General features: G+C 44.6%; 1 protein-coding gene across 12 annotated transcripts in view; it reads left to right on the top strand.

Moving 5' to 3' along the window:
* Pgant5 (polypeptide N-acetylgalactosaminyltransferase 5) overlaps positions 1-27,202 on the top strand; it is a 648,526-nt gene that overhangs the window by 564,172 nt on the left and 57,152 nt on the right. For 10 of the 12 annotated variants that reach the window (XM_069338615.1, XM_069338608.1, XM_069338612.1 and 7 more), the window contains 3 exons: positions 13,694-14,368; positions 25,983-26,063; positions 26,858-27,078. In XM_069338615.1, the coding sequence (XP_069194716.1) occupies positions 14,135-14,368; positions 25,983-26,063; positions 26,858-27,078 (536 nt within the window). In that variant the 5' untranslated portion in view covers positions 13,694-14,134. The remainder of the gene's footprint in view (positions 1-13,693; positions 14,369-25,982; positions 26,064-26,857; positions 27,079-27,202) is intronic. The other 2 variants (XM_069338617.1, XM_069338616.1) reach the window with 1 other exon arrangement.

The following is a 27,202-nucleotide window of genomic DNA, read 5'->3' as shown; positions in this document are numbered from 1 at the left end:
CAGCTGGCAAATGCCGCTTTGGATAAAGTTTAATCATTGTTGGATCAACTTGATTCATTGTCATCCTCATTTGCCCGGGACAGAGAGAGGAGGGAAGGGGAGGAGGGGAAATGGTTCTGGGACGAGATATTAACCTTAAAGTCAAATCATTTTGATGGTCGTTGAATGTTTGATATTCTGCTCTGTGGGATAATGTTATTGTCCCCAAATGACTTTTTTTTTCTATCTGGATTTTAAAATTAAGTAATGGGTTGGTATTTACGGCTTGGGTGTGGTGGGTGTTCAACCCACTGAAGACTTCAACACACTTCCACTACACATAAGGGGCATAACTGGCCGACCCCTCAGTGTTCAACTTGATAAACACCTCCAAAGGATACCTGATCAACCAGGCTGTGACTCGTACGTCAGGCTGCGAGCAGCCGCGTCCAACAGCCTGGTTGACCAGTCCAACAACAAGATGATCTGGATGGGGACCGGGCCGCGGGGACGTTGAGCTCCGAAATCATGGCAAGGTAACCGCAAGGCAAGGGGTGGGCAGTTCCATGGATTTATAACCCGTGTGGGTTAAACAACATGTTTTCTGTCGTACATTGTGACTTGTTGGGGCCGTAGCAGCGGCAGTATTGGGTCCGGCAGTGAAGGATTTAACGAGCGCGGTTGAATGGCTCAAGTGGATTGTCATTTAAATATTTGTTGGTGCTCTTAACTCTTAAATATTTCATCCTCCTCATAGCGGGTAGTTGAATTATTAGGCCTATTTGGGTTCAAAGTTAGCGTAAGGTAGTATTGTATTGCGGGAGTCAGACGTGACTCGAACAGAAATCAGTCCGCCAAATACTGGCAGAACCTGTGACAAAATGCCGAATTATTCCTGTCCAACGTTGTTCGGAATGACATAAAATCTCCACTAATGGCAGCAATTGGAACAGGAGTTTTATGTCGAATTGGCAGTTTCAAAGACTTGGTGTTTTTTCATTTTATGGCGATTACCATTTTGTCGAACACGGCGCCTTTGTGTCCCTGGTTCTCCCCCCCCCCCTCCCCCCACCAGGTGTTTCATTACTATACAGGTGAAGTCTGCCTCCAGTCCGGCAGTAACTAGCCGGCCAGAGTTCCCTTACTGCGCCCGGCTCCCTCCTCTCCTCCCTATTCCATTCCCCGCCTATCCCTCCAGTTCACTCCATCTACCCATCCCTTCCCTCCACTACTCCCACCCGTCTCCCAGTATGCGGAGTTCTCACTTCTGTCACACCTGGTACTTTATGGTGCCGTCTCCTCTTCCACTTGTTCTCTTCCTTCACCGTTCTTCCCTCTCACTACTCGTACTTCTTCCTTATGATTACTGCCTTCCTTTCCACCCGCTTTCTCTCTCTCTCTCTCTCCTCTCGCCTCTTCCTTCCATCTTTTAATTATCTGTCGCTTTGGTTATGTGTGTCTCTTTCTCTTTCTTTCGTTCTTTCTCTCTCTCTTCCCTCCCCCGCCGCGCGTTTTTGTCACTCGGAGCTGGAGAGAAGGGTACTGGAAGGGTTCGGAGGTACTGGACGTAGGTGCTGATATTTTTTCAAGTGTGAACCGGAAAAGCGGGCGCGGTGCTGGGGAGCTTTTTCTGGTTCCTGGAGGGGAGCCTGGAAGAGCAGGCGCCGCGGGGGGAGGAGGACGAGAGGTCCTGGCAACCTTGGGCGGCTGGAGCCCGGGTGTTCCGTCTTGGTAGTGTCAGCTTTCTGGCTTCGCTGGGGTCTTCCTTGGTGGTGACGAGGTGGAGGCTCCCTCCTGGATCACTGGGGGGAAACAGATGCTGGAAAACATCGTTGTGGTATTTTGATCAGATGTAATGTGAACTTCAAATATATCACGCGTATGCACGTGCCCGCGCTTGCACACCTCCCCACCCCCTCTCTCTCTTTCTTTCTCTCTCTCTTTCTCTCTCTTTCTCTCTCTTTCTCTCTTTCTCTCTCTCTCTCTTTCTCTTTTTCTTTTTTTCTCTTTCTCCCTCACATTCATTCATTCATTCATTCATGACAGGGTAAGATAGCTGCTATAGACATAAGTCTGTCATTAAGCACTTAACCACTGAAGATGATTAAGATGCTTTTACAAGGTCTTAGTTATAGTTACATCACATACATTGTGTAACTGATGCATTACATAGTCAATCATGGGTACAAATCCAGTATGTAAAGTGTTCCAGTATTCACGTGGTACCTAGAGTTCAGTATACCTTAGCCCAGGAGGGCGAAAGTCAGTCAATATGGGACATTCTACAATATAATGTTCAAGTGAGTGCTTGTTTTCTCTTTCACAAAGTTGACACTTTGTGTACTCGACATTTGGGTTTTGAGAAAGCTGCCAAATACGTCTATATCCCAGGCCTATAGGCGTATTCTGGCCACTATAACATTGCCGAGTTCTTGCTCTGTTAGTTCCATATCTGAATGTCTCCTCACAGTAATCCCCATAATGTTTAATGCAAACATCTTTCCGGTCTTTGTGAATTTGTTAGGTTAGTAAGATTTTCATTAGATATTTTAAGTATTCTCTTTGCACTACTAATGAAACACCAATATCAATTTCTACTACTGGTTTTGTACAGGCTGGGAGTGGTAGGGACCTGTGATGTGTGTTCCGGCCGTTTGTGTGGGTTCCAGGGTGGGAATGGGTGGCCGTGGAGTGTGACAGCGGTGGGTGCTAATGCCAGTACGAGTAAGGCTGCTGGGGGAAGAGGAAGGGTTTCCAAGTTTTGATGGAAGCGAGAGGGCAAGAGGGAAAGTGAAGGTTCTACCTTGCAAAAATTTGAAGAAAAAAAATAGGCAGGAAAATTGTTGAAGTTCAGCCATTTACCGATGGCTTAGTCATCATTTTCTGAGGCAGGGTGAGAGGGAGACGACTATTTTGTCTCACTTTTTTTGCGAGTTCCTCCAGCGTGTGGGTGGAATAATGTCAACTCTTGGCATCAAGTGATATAGGCTGGTCTGAAGTGCCTTCAGCAACGTCAGGACGAACCTGGGCCTCATTTATTGTGTGTATATTAAACAAGCCAATCTGGACGCTGTTGGAGAGCGTCCAGTGTCTTAGTGAGTGTCTTATCCCTGTGATTATTTCGTGCAGTTACTGGGTCTGACTGGTGGTCCGGGCAGGCCGGAAAGGAGGGGGGGGAGAGGGGGAGCGAGGGGAATTCATCAATTGTGGCGAATAGTGGACTGTATATCACTTTAAACTTGTTGGGTTCCACATAATATTGACGGGCTAGTTTCATTTCATTTAATTGATTGGGATTTAGACTCTCCAGTATAGTGTTAAATAACTGGATTTAGTTTATTATAATATCAAAATTATTTAATTTATCCAACAGCTAGCCAGCATAAATCAAGGTTATTGGTTTATGAAATTAAGGGCTTAGGTGGCAGGAAGTGTAGGCGAGCCTCGACCCATGGTCCATGTTAAGGCCGCTCCAGCGTGAACGTTGGTGAACCTGGTGAACCTGGTGAACAAGTTACTCCTGGCGACACACTTATTATTAGATTTACAACAATGAACCTTTTAATTATTAATAACTGTTACACATTGATAGTTAACATTAGATTTAATTCTTATGGATTACCTTGATGTTTGGTGTTGACGATTCATAATCGCACCCACCCCATCCCTTCCTCACACTCATATACTCATACTCTGGCCGGAACATAGAGCAGTACCGTAGCTATGGATGTCACTTTGCGGATAAGTAAAGTGTGGGTCGGGTTCGACCAATTCCGAGGTGGTGGTGAAGATTGTCAAGTCGCTGACGTGGACCAGCCTGGTTGACGAGGTATCCTTTGGAGGTGTTTATCAAAGATGATATATGTTAACGTCCCTGTCCCTCTAGTATGTATACAACCTAGCCTATTATAGGTTTGAAGGGGTGGTTGGCTCAGGTCAGGCGTGTGCTCGGGCCAGGCGTGCGCTCGTGCACAGGAGAGAATCCAGGGAGGAATAATGGCAAGGTTGCTAGCACGGACAGTGATGTTTGCGAGGTAGACGGGAGGGGGGGGGGGGCGGCCATGGTGAAATTTAATTGAAATTGAAATAAGTTTATTGAGGTAAAATACACACAAAGGGATGAGGTAGCTCAAGCTATTCTCACCCCGTTACGGCCCTGGTGACACGCCGACAGTTGCTGTTGTTCCATAAGCGGGGTTCTTCCTGGAGAAGGGGTTGTGTGCAGGGTTGTGTGTTGGGTTGCGAGTGTGAGTGTGAGTGTGAGTGTGAGTGTGAGTGTGAGTGTGAGTGTGTGTGTGTGTGTGTGTGTGTGTGTGTGGTGTTGATATCGTAGGGTGAGGGGAGGAAGACCTCCTCCTCACTCGGTGAAAATAATGAAGTAATCGTGGGCATCGTGGAAGGTTCTGAGTGATCGATACTCACAGACGGAGCCTGCAGGACCCGGGGGTTGGGTGGGTCGGGGGGGAGGGGGGTTACACATACGCGCATGCACGTGCAGGGAATGTGTGGTGATGGGTAGGATGGTGATGGGTGGTGGTGGTGAAGGGTAGGGAGGGTGGTGGTGATGTAGGCCTACCCGTCCTTTATCAAGTCCTGACATGATTTTGTATATCCTACAAGAATATTCATGTATTTATCTTTTCTGTACGAGTGTACAGAAAAGTACTGCTCAGTGCTCACTTCAGAGCAGGAGAAATTGCTGGAATAAGGGAATACAGAGAACATATACGGCATATATACACGCGATAAAGCACCTCAGTTATTGCGATAGTCTCAAAGCTCTCCAAATGTACTCACTAGAAAGGAGACGAGATCAAATAATATACACGTGGAAAATACTGGAGGGCCAAGTCTCAAAATCTACACAGTAAAATAACAACATACTGGAGTGAACGATATGGAAGAAAATGCAGAATAGAACCAGTGAAGAGCAGAGGTGCCATAGGCACAATCAGAGAACACTGTATAAACATCAGAGGTCCGCGGTTGTTCAACGTCCTCCCAGCGAGCATCAGAAATATTGCCGGAACAACCGTGGACATCTTCAAGAGGAAACTAGATAGTTTTCTCCAAGGAGTGCCGGACCAACCGGGCTGTGGTGGGTATGTGGGTCTGCGGGCCGCTCCAAGCAACAGCCTGGTGGACCAAACTCTCACAAGTCAAGCCTGGCCTCGGGCCGGGCTTGGGGAGTAGAAGAACTCCCAGAACCCCATCAAGCAGTGGGTGGGAGGTAGTTGAAGTAAAGAACATCAGGGATGGGTGAAGGATACTGCTGGGACATCCCCATCCCAGTGTAATGACCGCTTCCCTCTGTAATAACCGCGGCCTCTATTGTAATAACCCGATGTTCCCCAGTATTAATCCTGTTATCTTGTGATCTCTCATAATCGTACTATACGCTCTCTATTGTAATTCTCCGTCTTTCTTCACTCAATACCCCAGCTTAACACTGTTACAGTCCAGCATGACCCCTCACTGGACTGCCACGTATGTAAGAGGAATATTAAATGAGGAAGATACACCAAGGACAAGGGTTATTAGTAAAAAAAAACAATAACATAACACATTTACACTGCCACCACCTTCCTGACCAACCATACCTGAATGTGTCAATCACCGATCCCCCAGGAAGGCAAGGAATCAGTAACCATGGGACTCCGGGTAATATGAATTTCAGAAATAAATTTTGGAAAATTAGTTTGTGTAATTTACGTTACTTATTTGAATCCAAGGGCAACTTTAGTATCGATTAATAGTATGAGAACATGGGGGCTTCCAATACAACACCTAAAAATGACAAAGTAGCAAAATATATCAAAGGGGAGTTAAGTGAATACCACTGGACAAGCTATACAATTTATTTTATGAAACATGTAAATTAAGACAATTTGAACACATCACCTATTCTATTTCCCTAGAGGCACAATGGATATTTACCGAGGACACAAACTCAGCGTGCTACTTTACCTTAAATACCCGCACCACGGCCAAGATGTTGATGGCTGCCCTCAGCCCCGAGGATACGGGCTTGCGGCCCTGTTCCTAATACACTCCCAAGACACACTGATGAAATTTGGTTTTACCAACTTATTGCTGGGAAGGATTACTCCTCCCACCATCTAATACAGCCCCAGGGCTCCACCCATTATTTTGGCCCTGGCCAACCATTTAACACGTAAGCCTGAGGTCTGGCTCTCTAGGGCCAATAAGGACTTGGCCCTTATCTCAGGCCAATCACCTTCACTGATCTGTCGTGGAAGCTACATGAATTTCTGAAGATTGAGACAGCTCTCCCCAGCTAAAGAGAAGAGGGACAAGGCGCGTCTATGGAGCCCAGGCACCTGCGAGCAATGTTTACAAAACTGATAATTTATGTTCAAGCCTGTCTCCTCTAAGATAGGAGTAGGGACATTTGACTCTGCCTGGTATGGGGAAGGCCGCTGCTGAGAGGGACAGAGAGGGATGAGAGGGGGTGGAGAGGGAAATATCTGAGTGGGGAATTGAGTGGGAGAAGCCAAGGTATCCACGACCACCCTACCCTCAGGTCAACCTCTTGACCCTGACAAATGGGCGACAGGGGGGGGGGGAAGAGGAGGAGACGAATGACGGCCAAGGGGAGGGGAGAAGGAAGGAGGGGAGAGGGAGAAGGAAAGGAGGGGAGAAGGGGAGGGAAAAGAGGGGAGAAGGGAGAACCAATGATCTGAGCCCCAGATCATTACAACTCCCCCTCCTCGGTTCTCCCTTCTCCCCTCTTTTCCCTCCCCTTCTCCCCTCCTTTCCTTCTCCCTCTCCCCTCCTTCCTTCTCCCCTCCCCTTGGCCGTCATTCGTCTCCTCCTCTTCCCCCCCCCCCCTGTCGCCCATTTGTCAGGGTCAAGAGGTTGACCTGAGGGTAGGGTGGTCGTGGATACCTTGGCTTCTCCCACTCAATTCCCCAGCTTAACACTGTTACAGTCCAGCATGACCCCTCACTGGACTGCCACGTATGTAAGAGGAATATTAAATGAGGAAGATACACCAAGGACAAGGGTTATTAGTAAAAAAAAAACAATAACATAACACATTTACACTGCCACCACCTTCCTGACCAACCATACCTGAATGTGTCAATCACCGATCCCCCAGGAAGGCAAGGAATCAGTAACCATGGGACTCCGGGTAATATGAATTTCAGAAATAAATTTTGGAAAATTAGTTTGTGTAATTTACGTTACTTATTTGAATCCAAGGGCAACTTTAGTATCGATTAATAGTATGAGAACATGGGGGCTTCCAATACAACACCTAAAAATGACAAAGTAGCAAAATATATCAAAGGGGAGTTAAGTGAATACCACTGGACAAGCTATACAATTTATTTTATGAAACATGTAAATTAAGACAATTTGAACACATCACCTATTCTATTTCCCTAGAGGCACAATGGATATTTACCGAGGACACAAACTCAGCGTGCTACTTTACCTTAAATACCCGCACCACGGCCAAGATGTTGATGGCTGCCCTCAGCCCCGAGGATACGGGCTTGCGGCCCTGTTCCTAATACACTCCCAAGACACACTGATGAAATTTGGTTTTACCAACTTATTGCTGGGAAGGATTACTCCTCCCACCATCTAATACAGCCCCAGGGCTCCACCCATTATTTTGGCCCTGGCCAACCATTTAACACGTAAGCCTGAGGTCTGGCTCTCTAGGGCCAATAAGGACTTGGCCCTTATCTCAGGCCAATCACCTTCACTGATCTGTCGTGGAAGCTACATGAATTTCTGAAGATTGAGACAGCTCTCCCCAGCTAAAGAGAAGAGGGACAAGGCGCGTCTATGGAGCCCAGGCACCTGCGAGCAATGTTTACAAAACTGATAATTTATGTTCAAGCCTGTCTCCTCTAAGATAGGAGTAGGGACATTTGACTCTGCCTGGTATGGGGAAGGCCGCTGCTGAGAGGGACAGAGAGGGATGAGAGGGGGTGGAGAGGGAAATATCTGAGTGGGGAATTGAGTGGGAGAAGCCAAGGTATCCACGACCACCCTACCCTCAGGTCAACCTCTTGACCCTGACAAATGGGCGACAGGGGGGGGGGGAAGAGGAGGAGACGAATGACGGCCAAGGGGAGGGGAGAAGGAAGGAGGGGAGAGGGAGAAGGAAAGGAGGGGAGAAGGGGAGGGAAAAGAGGGGAGAAGGGAGAACCAATGATCTGAGCCCCAGATCATTACACCAGGTGGGGATGGGGAGCAACTGGACTGGCGGAGGGACGGGGGAATAGGTTGGCAGGGGGGGGGGGGGAGTGTTGAGAGGGGTGGAGAGGGAGTGGTGTACCTGTAAGTCCTTGGCTTCTTATCGCTAATTAGTTCCGGAGACTTTGCAGGGAGGAGGGAGGGAGGGGGAGGCCGGGTGGTGGGGACGGGAGGTAAACGCTGGGTAAGGACAAAGAATAGTTCAGTGGAGAGTCAGGAGATAACGCGGGCCAAGGGAGAGTACTAAACCAGTTAAGATTGACGGGAAAATGCAGTTAAGGAATAAACTGAAAAGACCCAGGGGCGTGTCTGGAGCCGGGGCGTGTCTGGAGCCGGGGCGTGTCTGGAGCCGGGGCGTGTCTGGAGCCGGGGCGTGTCTGGAGCCGGGGCGTGTCTGGAGCCGGGGCGTGTCTGGAGCCGGGGCGTGTCTGGAGCCGGGGCGTGTCTGGAGCCGGGGCGTGTCTGGAGCCGGGGCGTGTCTGGAGCCGGGGCGTGTCTGGAGCGGCAGGCTGGCGAAGTATGGAGTGTTCATGGTGTTGAGCGGACGGTGGGTTGGAATAGGCGAGTGAGGTGAGGGGAGAGGTGTTTAGAGGGGAAGAGCCACACATGTATCAACCTCCAGTACTTCTCTTTTAAGCGATGAAGTCTTGTTGAGTGTGGTATGCTAGGGTGTGTTGGTGCACGGCATTGTTGTTGTTTGTTGGTTATGATTCGCTGCTCAGAACAAGAAGTTCCAGTAGCACGGGCTATGGTGAACTCTCTAATTTCCTCTTGAAGATGTCTGATCGCCGGAGGAAATGTTAGGCACAAACCTAACCATGTGATAACTTTGCATTATCTAGGCCTACTATAAACCTCGCATGTATTCACGCAAGGCAAGGTTAGACGTGAAGATAGTTACCTCCCCCCCCTCATCCATTTTTCATAGGTTTTTATTTTTTGCTCTCTGCCAATACGGCAAATTATTTTTTGTTTTTGCCCATTTATAACATCATTGTTGTTTGCCCCGTCAACCGGAGGATAAGTTTCCATGAGAGGCTGGCCATCACGGCCATCATTATCTGGCGGCCTTGGTGGGTGTAGGCCACCTGACGCCCAGGTGCCTCAGGTGGCCTACTGTGGGCGTGAGACCCCACCCACACCTTCACCAGCGGCGGAGGAGCGCCTTGTGCGGTTAACAGCGGCAGGTGACACAGCTGGCAATGTGCCTCCAGCGGATATTGGAGACCAATATTTGAGCCACAGCTTGCACATGCTACCGTGATGGCCGCCGGGCGGAGGGCCTCGCTGTAAAGCTGGTCTTCATGGCTTCACTCAAAGCTTTCATCTTGGCCACAAAGCTCTGGGCCCGCGGGCGGTGCCTGGGCTCGACGTGGGCTTTTAGATCTCTGTGGGAGCTCCGTCAGACTGGTCGAGAGCTCCGACTGCTGCTGGACTCCGATTCGGGCAATAAAAATAATTCCAGAACCAAGTCTACTCTCATACCAGGAACGGCTGAAGGCCACACAGTTAGTAATACTGCTAGGCCAGACATGACGGAGCTGAGCTCGTAGCAACTTTTAAATTCCTTAATAATTTGGAGGACAGCTTCTTCAAAAGCTCAGATGTAACGCAAACAAGGAAAAACAGTTTCAAGCTCAACAAGCCACAATGTAAGAAAAAAACAAGAGATGCTTTTTCATCCACAGGGTTATAAACCCACGGAACCTCCTACCCGCCTGTAAGCTGTAGAGGCGGCTTGATTTGTTCAGGCTTGGGGACTTTGTGATTATGAGTATGGAGGACAACATTTTAGAGGCGGGTCTCGGCTAACCTTTGTTGACTTCAATCTTTGGGGCCTGTCTCCCTACTTGCTCGTCTCTCTCTCTCGTGTGAGTTTTGTATAATATTACACCACACTCATTTGTCTAAAGCTTATTCGATGTCTGTTACGTCGGCCTTGTCTTCTCGTCCACTGTGTACAAGACCCTTTCAAAGTGGCCTTTGTTCTCCTTGTCTTCCCTTGCCACTTTTACTTTGATTGGCCAATCATAACTTTTGATGAGTTTCTGCATAAAAGCTTTTCCCGTCTTGAGAAATTTCTGCCTTGGGGTGCAGCCACTGGTCGCTGTTAGTGATGGGATGCCGCTTGCACTCAGTCACCTCGCCACACAATTGAATTTCAATTGAAGCAGCGATCTGAAGGCTGAACATCGGTATAGAGAGGAATCACTTAGTCTTACGAGAGCTGGACACGAACGCACTCTGCGTTATTCTCCTAATTTGCTGTTATTTAATACTAGACAAATGCTCTGTGCTTGTTTATTGAAGTTCATCACTGCATTTTCAATTGTCACCGGTTGATGTTTCTTATGTTTTGTGTTGATATAATGCTATTAGGAAGTCTCCCCCGCCCCTCTTTCTCACCCTCTTCCCCCCCCCCCCCCCGTGTAACCACAGAGATTGTGTGGGGTGGTAAGTGATTGATGAAGATTAAGCCACCACAAAAGGTGGCACGGGCATGAGTAGCCCGTAGGTGGTAGATGTTTGGAGAGAATGTGATCTTTGGTCATGCAATATCTTCATGTGACTTACACACAGAAATCACAATAGCGTGATGCATCAAATGAACAAATCCACAAGGGCCGTGACGTACGTCCAAGAGCATCCCAGACTTGTTCATCTTCAAGTGTGTGTGTGTGTGTGTGTGTGTGTGTGTGTGTGTGTGTGTGTGTGTGTGTGTGTGTGTGTGTGTGTGTGTGTGGGGCCTCGGCCGGTGGGGTATGTATAGCGTGCTTGTAGGGTAGACCATCTCGGCTCCATCATTCCAGCCGCTGGAATGGTAATGTGAGGATATTTATTTTACGTAATATATATTTCTTCTCTTGCTGGCCGTTTGTCGAACAAAATGTTTATGCAAAATATTATTTCTGTAAAAGTAATTTCTAACTTTATATGAAGTTGCATTTTCATATCTTGCTTTTTTTTCCATTACAGTTTGTTTGACATAGAATTTGTTGTTCACCTGCTAGATATGTTGATTTTTGTTTTATATTTGTTGTACCAAAGTTGCTCTTTCATGTGCTTGACCCGGAAACAAAATGTTTGTGTTTTTTCAACAGTTTGATTACTAATAAAACTAAAAATTTCACGTATAGAATGGTTTTTATCCCATATATTCCGTACTAATCTCCCTTCACGAGAACTGCGCAGTTTGCCAATACTGATTCTTTGCTGATCCCTGTGTAATGAGACCAACAAGGGGGGGAGGGAGGGTAGAAATAGCCTAAGCTACTCTATCCCTTTGAGATGTATTTCTTTCTTGTCTCAATAAACATACTTGAACTTGAGAGACCAACGAAGATCATCACAATTTGTAATGGGTCACAATGTCACCACTTGTAACGTCCTTTTAGGTCAACACTGCTGCTACCTCTAGTAGCATCCTTACTCTGGCCAGCAACGCTGTTACCACTTAGTGAGGTCGGTTCAATTGCCTTCCCAATTGCACCTTAATTAATTATTATCCTTAAACAGCTGAATCATGTACCACTTGGAACAGCTGAAAGGCCCACACTAGCAGTGAGAAACGCTAACTGGCCTGTATCATGGGATGTTGGAGAACAGAGTAAACATTTAACTTTCAGTTATTATGAAAGCAAAGGATAATTAAATCAAATCAGTGATTGATGTTAATTGCTGCCACCACTTCTCAATTGTGATGATAATTATAGTAATTGACTACCCTGACTCCGAGGTTAAAAGTCAGGAGCATAGCCTTACTTTTGATAATTAGACATTAATTATGGTTATTAATTATGAATTCTTGTTCGTAATTACAGGGGTTAATTGTGATTGCTATAGTCACTCAGGGAATCACAAACTCCAAAGCACAAGCCAGCTCCAAATATTATACTCAAAAACTTAATATAAAGAAAACAATACTGAAGATGCCAATTTAAATTAAACAATTTATTAAGAACAATTAAGGACATCCTATTCTAATTAAACATGCTTTTAAAGAGGCCAATGGTTGTGAAATACCAATCAACACTCAACTTGAGCACAGTACCTATGATCTGCAACTTAATCCTTGGCCCAAGATGGGGCCAAACTCATCCCCAAGTGGGGGTAAGATCGGCACCCCTCCACACAAAGTCCAGCGCCACACTAATTCTTAAAACTCCAATACCACCGCTGTCATTTGAGAAGTACGAAGTCTTGTGCTCGGTCCCTCCCAGCGAGCATAAGAAATATTGCCGGAACAACCGTGGACGTCTTCAAGAGGAAGCTAGATTGTTTCCTGCAAGGATTACCGGACCAACCGGGCTGTGGTGGATATGTGGGCCTGCGGGCCGCTCCAAGCAACAGCCTAGTGGACGAAACTCACAAATCGAGCCTGGCCTCGGGCTGGGCATGGGGAGTAGAACAACTCCAGAACCCCATCAACCAGGTACATGCGAATATCTCGCGGCCAAGGCACCGCCAAGCAACAGTGAACTTACCTCTCACCATCTCAATAGGGAAGACGACGCCTCCAAGCCAGACAGAACACCCTAAGTGAAACAGGACATCACCACATCGCCTCACCACTAACCTCCTGCCGCTTAAGAAGAACTCAAGCTACAGTCTTTGACCGAAAAAAAACTCCAATCCGCGGTGGAAAGGCCACCGAACTTTCAAGCCTCCTCTCTCCACATCCAGATCTTCCAAGAATTTCACCGCCCCATCCTTCTTCCTCCCACATCCTCTCCAAGCTCCTTGGACATCGAAGCTCAAAGCAGTCTCTCCAAAGTTGATCCCTTGGCTCGCCCCTTAAGACACTATGCCTTCTGTAGCTCCACCCCTCCCCCCAAGGGCACCTTCTAGCCTCTAGCGAAGCTAGGCCTAGTCTCTGGGCACCCACTTGACCAATCACTCGCCGCTAGTCCTACAGGTGGGGGGGGGGAGGGAGGGGCTAGGCACTCGAGGACCAACCATGCCTAAGGTTAGATAGTTTGTGCGTGTTGTGTTTCTCCAAACGTTATGCCGTCTATTATTTCTGCACATGTTGCTTGATCCCTCCGGCTTGTTTGGGTTGGTATTGGGTTTAAGCCTATCGATAACGAAATAAAGTTCACCACAATAGCTTAATGAGCAAGTAGTAAGTCTTGTACATAGTTGAGGACTGAAAGTACAAAGCTCTTGTGTATGTACACCGAGGAATAGGAACATCTTGGTGTACACATCTTGAAGTATCCCACACATACTGAAGCTGGTGGAAGTTGTCAGTTCCCAAGATGGTTGTACACAGGAGACTGTTCAATTTAGTCATATTTTTTTTTTGTATTGAATTCGGAATAGCTACATTTACATTTTATATACTTAAATATGTTGTTAAGTCAAGTGCAGTACATGTGTTTTTGTGTTTATATACGCTAGATATATTTGAATATTCTAAAAATCATGATAAATTTTTTTTTAGTTAGCCTAACATGTTTTTTTTTCTCTCCCTGTGCAGGTTGTGTGGGCCAGTGATGACGTGGTGTGACACCTGGTGACGACGGCTGGTCATGTGGCTGCTGTAGCCCTCTCTGGCACCTGTCACCCCTCTCTGGCACCTGTCACCCCTCTCTGGCACCTGTCACCCTCACACCTGTTCCCCCCACACACGTGTTGCCCCACTCTCCCTCACAACACACTTGTTCCTCTTCCCTCGCCAACAACACCTTCACTACCTCGGTCCAAATTAGTTTTCTAATCCTCTAGATAACGAAAATATTGGTTGATTTACCCTTCCACCCTCCATGTGAGTGCTGGCTACAGTGGTGAGGACATAAGACGTCAGCCAGGATTATCATCCCTCCTGTCTAATACCGTCTGCAGTTCTACCACGCGGCGGCACTCTCTACCACCACCACACTACCACCACAACCACCACACTACCATCACTACCACCACAATGTTCCGCACGTCGAGGCTCCGGGTGCACACGTGCAAGATCGTGCTGGTGACGTCGTTGGTGTGGTTCGTGATGGACGTGGCGGTGATCATGTACTACAGCGACTGCTCGACGGGGTCCGGCTGGGGGTGTGGGCGAGCGGAGGCCGTGTCTGTGGGGGACGGCCGCACCGACCACCACAAGGGCCGCGCCATCAGAAACCACCACTCTGAGAATGAAGACGTCGATCTCTCCGTAAGTCTCTCCCTCTTTGCTCTACAGGTTTGACTTTATCCCGCACATTTGATGGTGCTACATAGCCTTCCCGGTTTGGTGCCTTCTATTGATAATTACTTACTGCTCTGCAGGTCATTGTGTGGAGCAGACATTAGTTACTAGAGTAGGTATCTATACTAAGACGTTTAGAACATGTTGCTGTTCAGTTTTAGTGCTCTTAGAAGAAAACGTGAAGTAGCTAAATTCTAACACAACTTAAAGCCATTCCGCGTGACTAACTAGCCTTTGATGGTTGGTTTAACTGTCATTTAAGGAAGTTATTACCTGAGCGTGGGCGTCGTTAGGTTGCCAGGCGTCATTTCACGTTGCTAGGCATCACGTATTGACTTGACTGCAGCAGGAGACCTTAAAAGTCAAGTTATCCCGTGACCCGGCTCCCAGCGCCGCCTCGCGTGCAGGCGCTGACGGCGGTGGCGGCGACCCCTCACTTACGGGACTTACGGGCCAGTCTCCCGTCTCGCAGTGAAAGACATTTTTCTTCCTGAATATCCACGAGTGATGAATTCCGGAGAATCCATTACCCGCAGCAGTTTGGGCCGGGCCCTTTTGGAAAGTTTGGCGATATTTTATTCCCAAGACTTAATCAACCCGTTTACCCAAAAAAGTCGCAGGAAAGATTATGAATTTTGAGAGAAAGATCTGATTAATTGAGATGAGGAGGATGACAGTGGTGGGGTTTGGACCCGAGGGGCATTGAGGCGACGACGGAGGAGCAAGGAACGGAAGGGGAAAAATGAGACGAACCTTCCATCTCCACGAAATCTGATGAATTTTCGCAGGTGAGATTGAGTGCGGCTCAGTGGTATACCCAACGTAGAGGAGACCAGAGACCGGAGAGCTTGCTAAAAAAAGGGCGGAATCTGGTCCATATTGAAAGGTTGTCAGCCTGGACCTTACCTGGAGTATTTCGGGAGTGCTACTCCCCGAGCCCCGTCTGGGGCCAGGCTCCACAGAAGAGATCATGCTGTTTGTTGTTGAAGATTCAGCTACTGGGGAACAAAACGTTCCAAGTAGCACGGGCTATGGTGAGCCCGTAGAGGACTTACCTGGCACAGGAGCGGGGCTGTAACCTAGATCATCACAGAAGTGATTATATATTTGCCTTGGGGTAGCTAAAATGTGTACATAACATTTATAAACGTGTAGAAAACTAGAAAGCTCTTAATACCGTTTCTGGAGAGCACAAAGTGTCCTTGTAGTTAAAGAAACGTGGCGTAGTGAAGAGCTTTCATGTGCAGGAAGTAGAGCACGAGAGGTGATGAATAACTGCTGTCATTGTAGTTGTTAGTGCGGGTTGTGTGTTGTTCTCCTGGTTGTGTGTGTGTGTGTGTGTGTGTGTGTGGCTTGGGGCATAAGGGAGTCCTGGACACAGGGATACTACGCAAGGCTGTGACCAGAGTGCACGAGAGGACTACAAGGGGATCAAGCCGTGTGCATAATGCAGTTCTTCGCGCATAAAACGACAGGATTATATGCAGATTAGTTGAAAGTTTTGTTATAACGAAGTAAGGCTGCTAAAGATTATGGCCAGATTTAAAGAAATATAGAAATAATAAACTTAGGTGTGTGTGAAAACGTGGGTGAAGGATAGAAGTGGTTGTCATGTATAAATATCTTGACTTTAATGTAAGAGAAAATTTGTTCAGAAGTTGAGAGATAATCAAAGAAAATCAGCAGTTGCACTGAATGTCCAGGTTTGGAAAAATAACGTGGAGGGGGGGGGGGGGTAGAAGCCAGAGGGCTAAATGAATAATTAGTTATGCCTATCCTTACGAATAAGGCGGAACCGCTGATGAAGTATGAACATGAGAACACGAACAGAGTTGTACAAGTTGACTATATAGGTTGACTAGGTCCGCGGTTGTTCAACATCCTCCCAGCGAGCATAAGAAATATTGCCGGAACAACCGTGGACATCTTCAAGAGGGAACTAGATTCTTTCCTCCAAGGAGTGCCGGACCAACCGGGCTGTGGTGGATATGTGGGCCTGCGGGCCGCTCCAAGCAACAGCCTAGTGGACCAAACTCTCACAAATCAAGCCTGGCCTCGGGCTGGGCTTGGGGAGTAAAAGAACTCCCAGAACCCCATCAAGCAGGTATATGAGATGCATTTGTTACGTTTAGTACAGTACAAATTTAATTCCAAAAAGGGAGATAGTTTGGTCATGTTGAACGAGTGGATGATGATTGGTTAAGGTCAGTAAGTATTGGTAGGGAGAGAAGGCCAAGATGGTCACACTGGGAAGGGGTGGGGGGGGGGGGGGTAAGGAAGCCAGGATTTAGTGTGAACGGAGCAGGAGAATTGGCTCGGCGTAATACTAAATCAAATCAATTTGCGTTTAATTTATTGTTTTAGTTGAGACAACTTGTGCGAAGCACTTAATCTGATTGTTGGAAGGTGTGAGCCGCTCTGGGAGTGTGTTGTAGTGTGACGGTGGTCGTTGTATGTGATGCTGTAGTAGGTATTGTGACGTTGTATTCCTCTATTATGTGCGGGCCGAAGCCTCACCATAGTTACACACTGAGCATTGATAAGCCAAATTAATTATTGTAAACAGTTGTGTATCTAGTGAGAGTAAAGCATCAACTACGAATGTGTCCATTGTTTACAAGACGAAAACATTAACTTCTGTAATTAATAAAATACAGAAGTAAAGTGTCGTTCAGCTTTAAACAAAAGTTGTAGTAAGGGAACGCAAACTTTTTATATAAAAAAAATGGTTGTACTGTAGTGAATACGTAATAGCCAAGCAATTCGAGAGAGCAAATTGAAAGGTCAGGACGCCATCAATTTGCAACGTTTTTTTCAATATGAATGTGATACGATTGCAAGAGAAATGATGCTAGAAAGAAAAAAACACATACAGTATATATATATATATATATATATATATATATATATATATATATATATATATATATATATATATATATATATATATATATATATATATATATATATATATATATACATGTACATATAAAACTAATACACAAATGTGGCTGAAGCCTATCAGAAAATATTGGGGAAAGTTGAGTTATTTGCCGGCCGTCGTCCATGGCTCACAACGGGAGGAAGGGGGAGCCTGGCAGGTTGCATGAAATATATATTTTTGGTGAGGAAAAATCACTCGAGAATATTAAATCCTTTTCTCTTACCTTTTTTTTTTATATAACTTTTAATAGTTTATCAGATTGGATTTTTAGAACGTTTTAATCATCGGAAAAGCCGTGGTGTAAATGCTATATACATTAATTAACCGCGGACTTGTCATCAATGTTTTGAAACTAATTGGATAATTACGTAATTAGGGAGAGGATTCAGTGATTCTTAATAGCGATAATACTTTTCATATGTGTGAGTCGTCTTTGGGTTCTGATACTCATTGTATTTAACTCATGATATTTAACTCATCATCAAACGTTAAGTAGCCCTTATCCAGCCGCCAAACTTCGTTTATGAATGTTAAACACTTTCTACACGACTCCCAACTGATCACGTATTTCCTGTGCTCGAGCAGTGCTTCGTTCACGCCCTCTGCTCCTCTAAATTCACGCACAGCGGCTAGACCTCATAAACAAGGTCCATTCCATCTACCCGTCAATCCCCAGCTGTTTATGAATGAAAAGCGGTTTACACACGACTCACAACTGCTGACGTTCGAACATATCCGGAACAAGTGCTTCACTGACGAATTTTGTTCGAACCACAACGCTGTAAATGCTTCACCCACGTACTACAAATACAAATAATCGCCAACAGAACCTAAACACCTAATCTAACCAGGCCTACAAATGCACATTATGCTAATATATAATAATAATGTTATATTTGAGAAAAGTTCGGTTTTGAATTGAACATAATGTTAAAATTTATGAATGCTGCGTCTTTGGGGTCGAACACTGGGTGGAATGGACTTGGTCCGAGGACGGGCTGCACAGCGGCTACTTCGGGGGACAGGAGGGCAAGTCGAGGTCATGGTGGCGAGGTTTCCTTATCCTGTACTTCAAAAGTGTGGGGGGAAGATGTGGTGGGGGTCTTCAATGACTTCAAAAGGTGCGGATTCCAGGGTGTTGCTGCATATTCCAGTATTGGTCTAACATAGGTTGTGTAGATTGCCTTGAAACAGTTCAGATTTAGAATTCTAAATGACGTTCTATTGTTTGCCAGCTTCCCATATGCAATTTATTTAGGGGTAAACCAATTAGAGCAGCAGAAAAGTTATTTTTAACAAATTTGTGGTAAAATATAAAAAAATCAGTTTTGGCGGTTCTCGTTGGATCACCTGGTATATGAAAATAAAAATATAATCGTGTGGTGTGCGTGTGCGTGTGTGTGTGCGTGTGTGTGTGGCGTTTGACAAGCTGTGACTGACAGTCTATTGTGGTTTCAACTGTGTCCCGGCCACCCGTCTGTCTGCATATTCGTGCCTCTGTCCATCCGTCTGTCTGTCTGTCTGTCGGATTACTGTTCCGGTTGTACAAAAATATGTTTGACAATTAAAATGGCAACATATAGTCAGCCTTGCATACGGTTACCATCCTGTGTAACCAGGTAATTCTCAACATATCTCGCTAGGCCAATATGACTGTCCTAATGTGTCACAGTATTGAGGCGGTGTTGTGATGCAACCCGTTCTCGCAAATTTAATAAGTCAATATTGACTTATTAAATATGTGCATAGGTGACATACTTAATATAATAGATACCCTTAAAAAGATTCATAGAAAACACCGACCTTACCTAACCTTGTTAGTATCTTAAGATAAGCATCTTATTGCTTCGTAATTACAATTATTACCTAACCTATAATAGGTATAGGTTAAGTAATAATTGTAATTACGAAGTAATAAGATGCTTATCTTAAGGGGGCGTCTGGTTATTATAATGAAAGTTGTTCAATGTCAACCAATATTATTTTTCTAGTTGTATATGAAAAGTGCTTAAATTGTCCCAAGTTTCAGTACTGCAGCGTGAATAGAAAGGGAGTTTTATTTTATTTTATTTTTTTTGAACGTTTTTTACACATTTTCAAGTCCACACTTCAGAACACACGTTTCAGATAAAATTATTCTGTAACACTTTTCTGACACATTAGCATATAATAAAGGATTTGGGGATTTAGAATTTCCAAAACATCTTTAGTTTTCCTAATACAAATGTTCAAAGTTCCCCAAAAATTTTTTGCAAATATGGCATGTTTATTGCTATTATAAAATCAATAAATGAACTTAGAGAAAAATGAAAGCCCCCCAATGTAGAGACATGCCCTCTACATATACTGTGTAAGTTTCATGTAAATTGAATAAAAAAAGAATGAGTTTTGTAAACGTTTGTGTCAATTGAAAAAAAAACAGAAATGAATAAAGTCTAAGGTTCTAAAATCTGTGGCTGGGTTTGACATCAACCAATTTTCTTCAAAATTGGCATCTTTACAGATAGGCTTACGTACAGTCAGGTGTGTAAGTTTGATGCAAATCGCCCCAAAAAAAATGAAAAAAAAAAAATATTTAAAAAAAAAAAAGAAAAAAAAATCCTTTTTTTTTTTTTTTCCTTAAAATTTTTTTCCAATTAAACTAATAATAATATTTGTTTAATATATGCTATTGTGATAGCAAAGAGTTGTAGTTATGATTTCAGTTGACACTTTTGATTGATAATCGATTTTGACCATTTTTGCATTATTTTCACAACTACTTCAATATTTTTTTTCTCCCTTCCTATTTATGCTACAATGCTGAAACTTGGACCAGATGAAACACTTTTCATATAGAACTTGTCAAAAAAGTTTGATTGAACTCGAATGAGTTTTCATTTTTGCATTTTTGGACCCAGATGCCAACCAGACGCCCCCTTAAGATACTAACAAGGTTAGGTAAGGTCGGTGTTTTCTATGAATCTTTTTAGGGGTATCTATTATGTTTAGTATATCACCTATGCACGTAGTTAATAAGTCAATACTGACTTTACGAATTTGCGAGAACGGGTTGTGTGATGACAGAGGAGGAATGTGCAGCCACAATTGTTGCTTCAGACGCGTCCGGTTTTGCAAGCAGTTGTGTCTTGGCCGCAACACTTGACAACCTTTTAACACCAGACAGGGTTGTGTTGTCTGTGAACACCACGTGATGGTGTAGCTTCCATAATGTGCTATCCTAAGGAGAGTGGTTACTGGAGTCCCAACTTAATAAGCTAGCATGTAAAACGGTGAAGAAACAGAACAAACATGAACATGAAACAAACATGACAACTGAACAAACAATCATGACTAGTGGTAGCGGCCCGTTCTCACAATCTATCAAACTTCAATTTTTATTTTCCTAAGAATCTAGGTAATCCACTTAACCTATCAAGGACTGATTCTTATTAGTACCTAGAGTGTCAACATTGTAGCAAAATATCTATTCCAAAAATGGTTTCCAAAATGTCTATTCTGCGTCACCCAGATTTAAAGATATTTCTGATCGTCTTCCACATTCCTATCCTTCAATCTATTTTACCTTACATTTGTTGGGATTGAATTCTAGCAACCATTTGCTTGCCCACCCCTGGAGTTTGTGATGGTCTCCCAGCAACTTGCTGCTGTTCTCGGTTTAGACACTTTTCATTAACTTTGTCGCCTGCAAACATAGGCATGTACAAGCTCACGTTCTCGGCTAATTAGTCATTCACATTATTTGGCATCTGTCTCGTTAGTGGTCTGAGTAACGAGCATCTCCGACTGTCACATTCCTCAAGCTCAAAGAAGCCTGTGTATTTATTATTTATTCCTGCATGATCGAGTTATTAAGTCTTGGATCCCATCTCTCTAACCCTCGGTTGACTCTTAAATCTCCTATATCATATTTACTACATATAATGCTTTTTAACAAAGACGGATTCATACATACACACACAGGCAGCTCTGGGGATGTGTACATACATACACAGGCAGCTCTGGGGATGTGTACATACATACACAGGCAGCTCTGGGGATGTGTACATACATACACAGGCAGCTCTGGGGATGTGTACATACATACACAGGCAGCTAGTAGCAGCTGTCTAACTCCCAGGTACATATTTACTGCTAGACGAACAGGGGCTTTGGGGAATGGAACCCGGGCCACTTTGGACAACGACCCTTAAGCGCTGTCCGCTTGGCCGCAAGGCGCCCATATGTATGTTATGTATACATGTGTGTGACGGAAGGATTTATAGATTTCTGTAAGCACATTATCATCCTGGTACATACAATATAGGGTCATCAAGGTACAATATCAACAAGGAAAGGAACTCAACAGATCAACTCTAATATCCGTCTACATCTGTCTCTACCGTAGGTCTACTTAGCGACGGGCAGGATCATCCATGCCCGTAGACAAGTTTATTTTAATTGGCTAAAGGCACGGGTGCTTTGTAAACCCATTGGTGACTGACGAAAAGAATTGCAACCGGGAGTTCAACTGACCTTCCACGGATCCTGCAGCCTCTCCGAGACACAAACCAGGGTTTTACACAATTCCCCCCATGCACCCAGGACGTAGGTTCGAACCCTTATCACGGTTCTCGTGGATTTGTTCATTTGATGCATCACATTATTGTCATGTCTGTGCGTAAGGGTCACTCTTGTCTGTGGCTCGCTACTGCAGCTTTGTTCACGCTTGACCGTATTATTTAGCGAGTTATTAAAGCCTTGGCAGAGATAGTAACAGGTTACGAACTTGATTCACTTATTAACTGCTTTAACACCTGGAAAATCGGTGATGAGCTAGGGGTGATTAATCGGTGATGAGCTAGAGGATTAATCGGTGATGAGCTAAGATGTCTAATCGGTGATGAGCTAGGATGATTCATCAGGGGTGAGCTAGGATGATTGGCTGCTGTTGGCAGTTACTGGTACCCAAGCTCTCTGTACAGGATGCCGTTTGTCAGCAGATTAACTTTAAATGTATTTAATGGTCCTAGCTTTGTCTGTCTGTCTGTATCAGACTGGAGTCATTTTCCTCTGGCCGTTATTTATTAAAATTAAACACAAATCTTTAGAGTATAGCATTAAAACGTCTGAAATTTTAAATTATCGTAGTGAATAATTGACAATTATTGTAGTGCATAATTCACAACTATTGACACGTTTCAAATTACATTCGTAAATCGAGAGCTTATTAATGTTTGGAAATGGGAATTAACATAAATTGCAGATTAGCTGAGAGACTGCAGATGCTAGGCTTGCCCACCCGTAGGTAAGCTCATTGGGACTTGTGCAAAGCTGGATTTGCGATTGTTTTCTAAAATAAACATCATAAATGTAACTAGTTTTAAGTTCTGCAGAAGTGTGTGTGTGTGTGTGGGAAGGACAGATGGTGGCTGCTATACCTGTAGAAACATGGGGCTTGATTCAGGAAGCAGTTACGCAAGTACTTAAGAACGTGTACATCTTGCCTCAATCTTTGACGGCTTTGGTTACATTTATTAAACAGTTTAAAAGCACGAAACATCCCACTCAACTGTTGTTATTGTTATAAACAGCCTCCTGGTGCTTCGGAGCTCATTAACTATTTAATAATTGGAAACAAAGCCGCCAAAGATTGAGAAAAGATGTACAGGTTCGTAAGTGCTTGCGTAAGTGCTTTCGTGAATCTTGCCCCTGGTGATGAAGTGTTACCCGAGCCATCAACAGGTGGCTCTGAGGCTCAAACACATTACCGGACAAAATATAACGGTAATAGATTTTGTGTAAAAACGTTAAATATGAACAATCAAAATATAAACCCGATATCTTTTTCGTAAATCGTAATATTATTTCTAATACTAGGGCGTGTAGTTTATTTACAGTACACATTAATGTATTGGCAATTGCTTGTCTACAAAAAATACATACTGTACATGCAAATTCGGATCGAGGACCATTTCGTGAACGCGCCAGACCAAAACTACAGCATGATTTTATTTTGTTCAGTTCCCCCGTTCTGTTCATGAAACTGTCCACATCTTCTAATGAATTAAATATTTTTTAAGTCTTTTTAGTGTGAGGAAATACGTGTGCGAGTAAGCCCCAAAGAAGCGCAAATTCAATTACACTTATCCCCACTTCAGCTATTCTGTATCAAGTATATTTATGTATGCGTATTGTTTAAAATGTGTTAGTGGCTTTGAAAATGGTTAGTGGCTTGGTCTCCTTCAAAGCAGAACGTTTTGAAGGAGCTACGGACCTTCACCAGAGTTTCCTCTGGCTTCATCCTGCCCAGGCATAGTTCATTATCTTTCGGGTCCCAACATGTCTGTTCATGGTACTTTCCGACTGCACGCGTGACCCGCTGATCGGCTCTGGAGCCTCACAGCAAAGTGACAGTCTCGCGACGTCCTGGCAAGTCCCGGACGATGGTCTGGTTGTGGGAAGAGATTCCCACAACCTCTCTTCCCACAACCGGACCATCATTGTCATATACAGGTAGTGCCCAGAGGAGGTAGTGAATGTATTCGGGATCGATTTGGGGCAAAATTATACCGATAGTTCAGTTCCCTAAAGACAATACTTGCCTGCTTCCCTATGAGTGGCACCACCGCCTGTGACTGGACGGTGTTGCCACTCAGTGCAGATGATAAGTCACAAACGTGGCTGAAATATGTTGACCAGACCACACACTGGAAAATGAAGGGACGACGACGTTTCGGTCCGTCCTGGACCATTCTCACAATCGACTTGAGAATGGTCCAGGACGGACCGAAACGTCGTCGTCCCTTCAATTTCTAGCGTGTGGTCTGGTCAACATATTTGCCACTAAGTGTGTACACTGAGTGGTACACCGAATGTACTCACTTAGTTGTGCTTGCGGGGGTTGAGCTTTGGCTCTTTGGTCCCGCCTTTCAACCGTCAATCAACGGGTAACACTGGTGTACCAGTCGGTGGCTGCACACCCGCTTGCTGCCAGTCTGTCAGGGATGCCTGTGGGGCGACCAGCAGGGGCGGCAGAACGAGACGCGCGGGAAAAACAAGGTTCTCTCCGCAGTGAGATGTGATAATTCTGTTTTTGATGTCACTGACTACGTTGGTTTGTGCGGCCGTCCTTGACGCTATCTCAATTCAAGCCAGGCAAACCATATTTTGCTGGGGCTTCCTCGCTGCAGATACACACAAACTGCTGAGCTGAATACTCTATTTGTACACCACACGTTCTGTGCTGAGCAGGTTATCATCACTGCCTTATCAGCACTACCTTATATACTGGCTTCTTCCTGTTAATTATCCAGTAAAGTTTGTTGCTGCTGTCTCACATATACCGCTATTACTTTATATATTTATTATAAAGTTGAGCCGTACAGCATTTACTAAACGACCTGGTTGCTTATGAAATTATAAAGACTATTAAAAATGGAAAGTACATAAGTGCTAATTAACTGGTGATATGTTTCATGCAATAAAATCTTGTTGGGATTCCATGATGCTACTAGAAACATTCTTACCGACCAAGTAATCGCCAGACGAGCCAGACCAGGCTCGAGGAGTAGAACTTTAGATACACTACTCCCTGGGGTAGGAGCGCCTTGGGATTTCTCAAAGAATTGAATTCCAGGCTGGATTCCAAATTGGATTGCAAAGAATTGGAAGCGGAGGAGCTCCAAGAGATCCATAACCTTTAAGCACTCATTGTATCAACCAATGTACGTCTTGTAACCTTTAAATATCTAATAAAGCACAACAAAACACAAAAGGAAGGGGATGGTAGGAGAAAAGAAGAGAAACTGTATTGGAGGAGACCTAAACAACTCTTCTAATGCGTTGTGTGCTTTCCTCTGAGGCTAATGGTCCCTTTCTTCCAGCCTGAGGTGGTACTCCCTTCCATATTAAAATGTAATTTGTATTTAAATATAATTTCGCTAGCGATAATGTTCAGATAGAACATTTAATGTTTGAAATACACATAATAAGTGCTTTTGTACTCGATTTGTACTAAGTGCAATAATACTCGAACATAAAAATTTAGACTCGGGTCACCACGTGCTTTCTGGAATAAATTTACAAGGGATTAGTCGTTTCATTAATGCTTCACCTAGAAAATGACTATGAAACTTGTCCTACTGATGTCCTCCTTAACGATGCTCGGGTAGGTGTCAGTATAGAGCTTAGCAGTTGTTACGGAGTTACACATTTTGATAATTGGGGGGAGAAAGGATCTAAACCAGTTCCGGTTTCAGACTCCCCAAAATTAGCAATGTTTTGTTCGACTTCGTGACTAAGAGCACGTGTCAATTCTACACTCCACAGGACGAAGGAGGGACTTGTGCAAACATTGAAGATACCATTTGGGAAGCTTTCTTACTGAGTCTTAATCCTGACGCGATTATTGTGAGTTTGTTTTGTTTGAGTGTGGTGTGTCACCTGTGTTGAGTTACCTTGACGTACACAACTCATTCTCGCTACGAGTCACTTGGATTTTACTTTAGTGTTGTGGCTTAAAATACGCATTACACATATTGTTTACAAATCTCCAGAATACATGAAATTAAAGAGTAACGATCTATAAATGGATTTGTGACTATTTTGACCTAATATAGCTAGATTGAGAGCTCCTGTCACCTCTACACCTCACAGGAAGAAGATGGGACTTGTATAAACAACGCAAGAACCGTTTTTGAAGATATCTTGCTGGGTCTTAATCCTGTTGCTGATCTTGTGAGTCTGTTGTGTTGGTGTGTCGTGTGGCACTTGTTGGATTGGCCTACTAGAAGTACACCTAACATCTAGACTGTATTCTCTTATCTTACAAATATTTGCTTGAACTCATAATTATGTAGCACAAAATTACATTAATTACCTCACAGATTTTAGTTATCTTGATAACTAAACCTGGCGTTTTTTTTTTGGGGGGGGGAGTGGGTCTAGTTAACAAGTATTAGTATTGTCAAACCGGATCAAGTAAACTATTTTCCAGATCTATCTGATAGGACTTGTGGATGTAGCTTAATGTAGACGAGGCACAAGGCCTCGTTTAGATGGATATTTCAGTGGAGGAGTTGTATGTGTCGTTAAAATAGCTTTACCGTGTTAAAGGTTTACCCAACAAGCTCTGCAGATTGCGGAAACTTGGATAATATATGCTGGGATTTTCATTCTACATAATTTTATGAGTAGAGATAGGCGGGAGTGTATAGATATGCTTAGCTATTTAGTAGAACTTGCTAAGAATACGAGGCTATGGGATGAAAGTAGGTAGTGGGTACGCACGACTAGGTGCGTACCTAGTTTGGTAAACTGAGTTAGATGAATAAGCGGTGTTCAGAGTGTACTGTGCATGCTGGGATAACTGCCATTCTCTTCCTGCAGTTCATTTTCTTCTCGGTTGGTCACATTTATTCTACCTTCCGCTCCCTCCATTCACCCCCCCCCCCTCCGTCCCAAGAACAGGAAAATAAATCAGTGTATTCATACAAGTGAGAGTTTAATGTGTGTGTGTGTATTCCGTGCAGGGGTGGCATCTGGACTACCCGCCGGGGGAACTGAAGCGGTGGGTGTCCAAGCCGACGGTGCAGGAGCAGCCTGGTAAGCCCGGGGAGATGGGCAAGCCTGTGAGAACCCCGCCGGACCAGGAGGCGATCATGAAGGAGAAATTCAAGCTCAACCAGTTCAACCTCCTCGCCTCGGACTCCATCAGCCTCAATAGGTCCCTTCCCGATGTTCGTCTAGAGGGGTAAGTGCCTGCAAGGAAAGCTCGTCTGGCTGTGTAGGTTGTAATGGTACGAATGTGTTGGCAGTTTTTGCAGTAAGTTTTCTTGCAGAGTCTTGGACAGTCTGTACTTCGGAACGTACAGGGG

Source organism: Procambarus clarkii, chromosome 40 (assembly GCF_040958095.1).
Source record: "Procambarus clarkii isolate CNS0578487 chromosome 40, FALCON_Pclarkii_2.0, whole genome shotgun sequence".
Classification (NCBI taxonomy): domain Eukaryota; kingdom Metazoa; phylum Arthropoda; class Malacostraca; order Decapoda; family Cambaridae; genus Procambarus; species Procambarus clarkii.
This window is presented reverse-complemented; position numbering and strand designations above follow the sequence as displayed.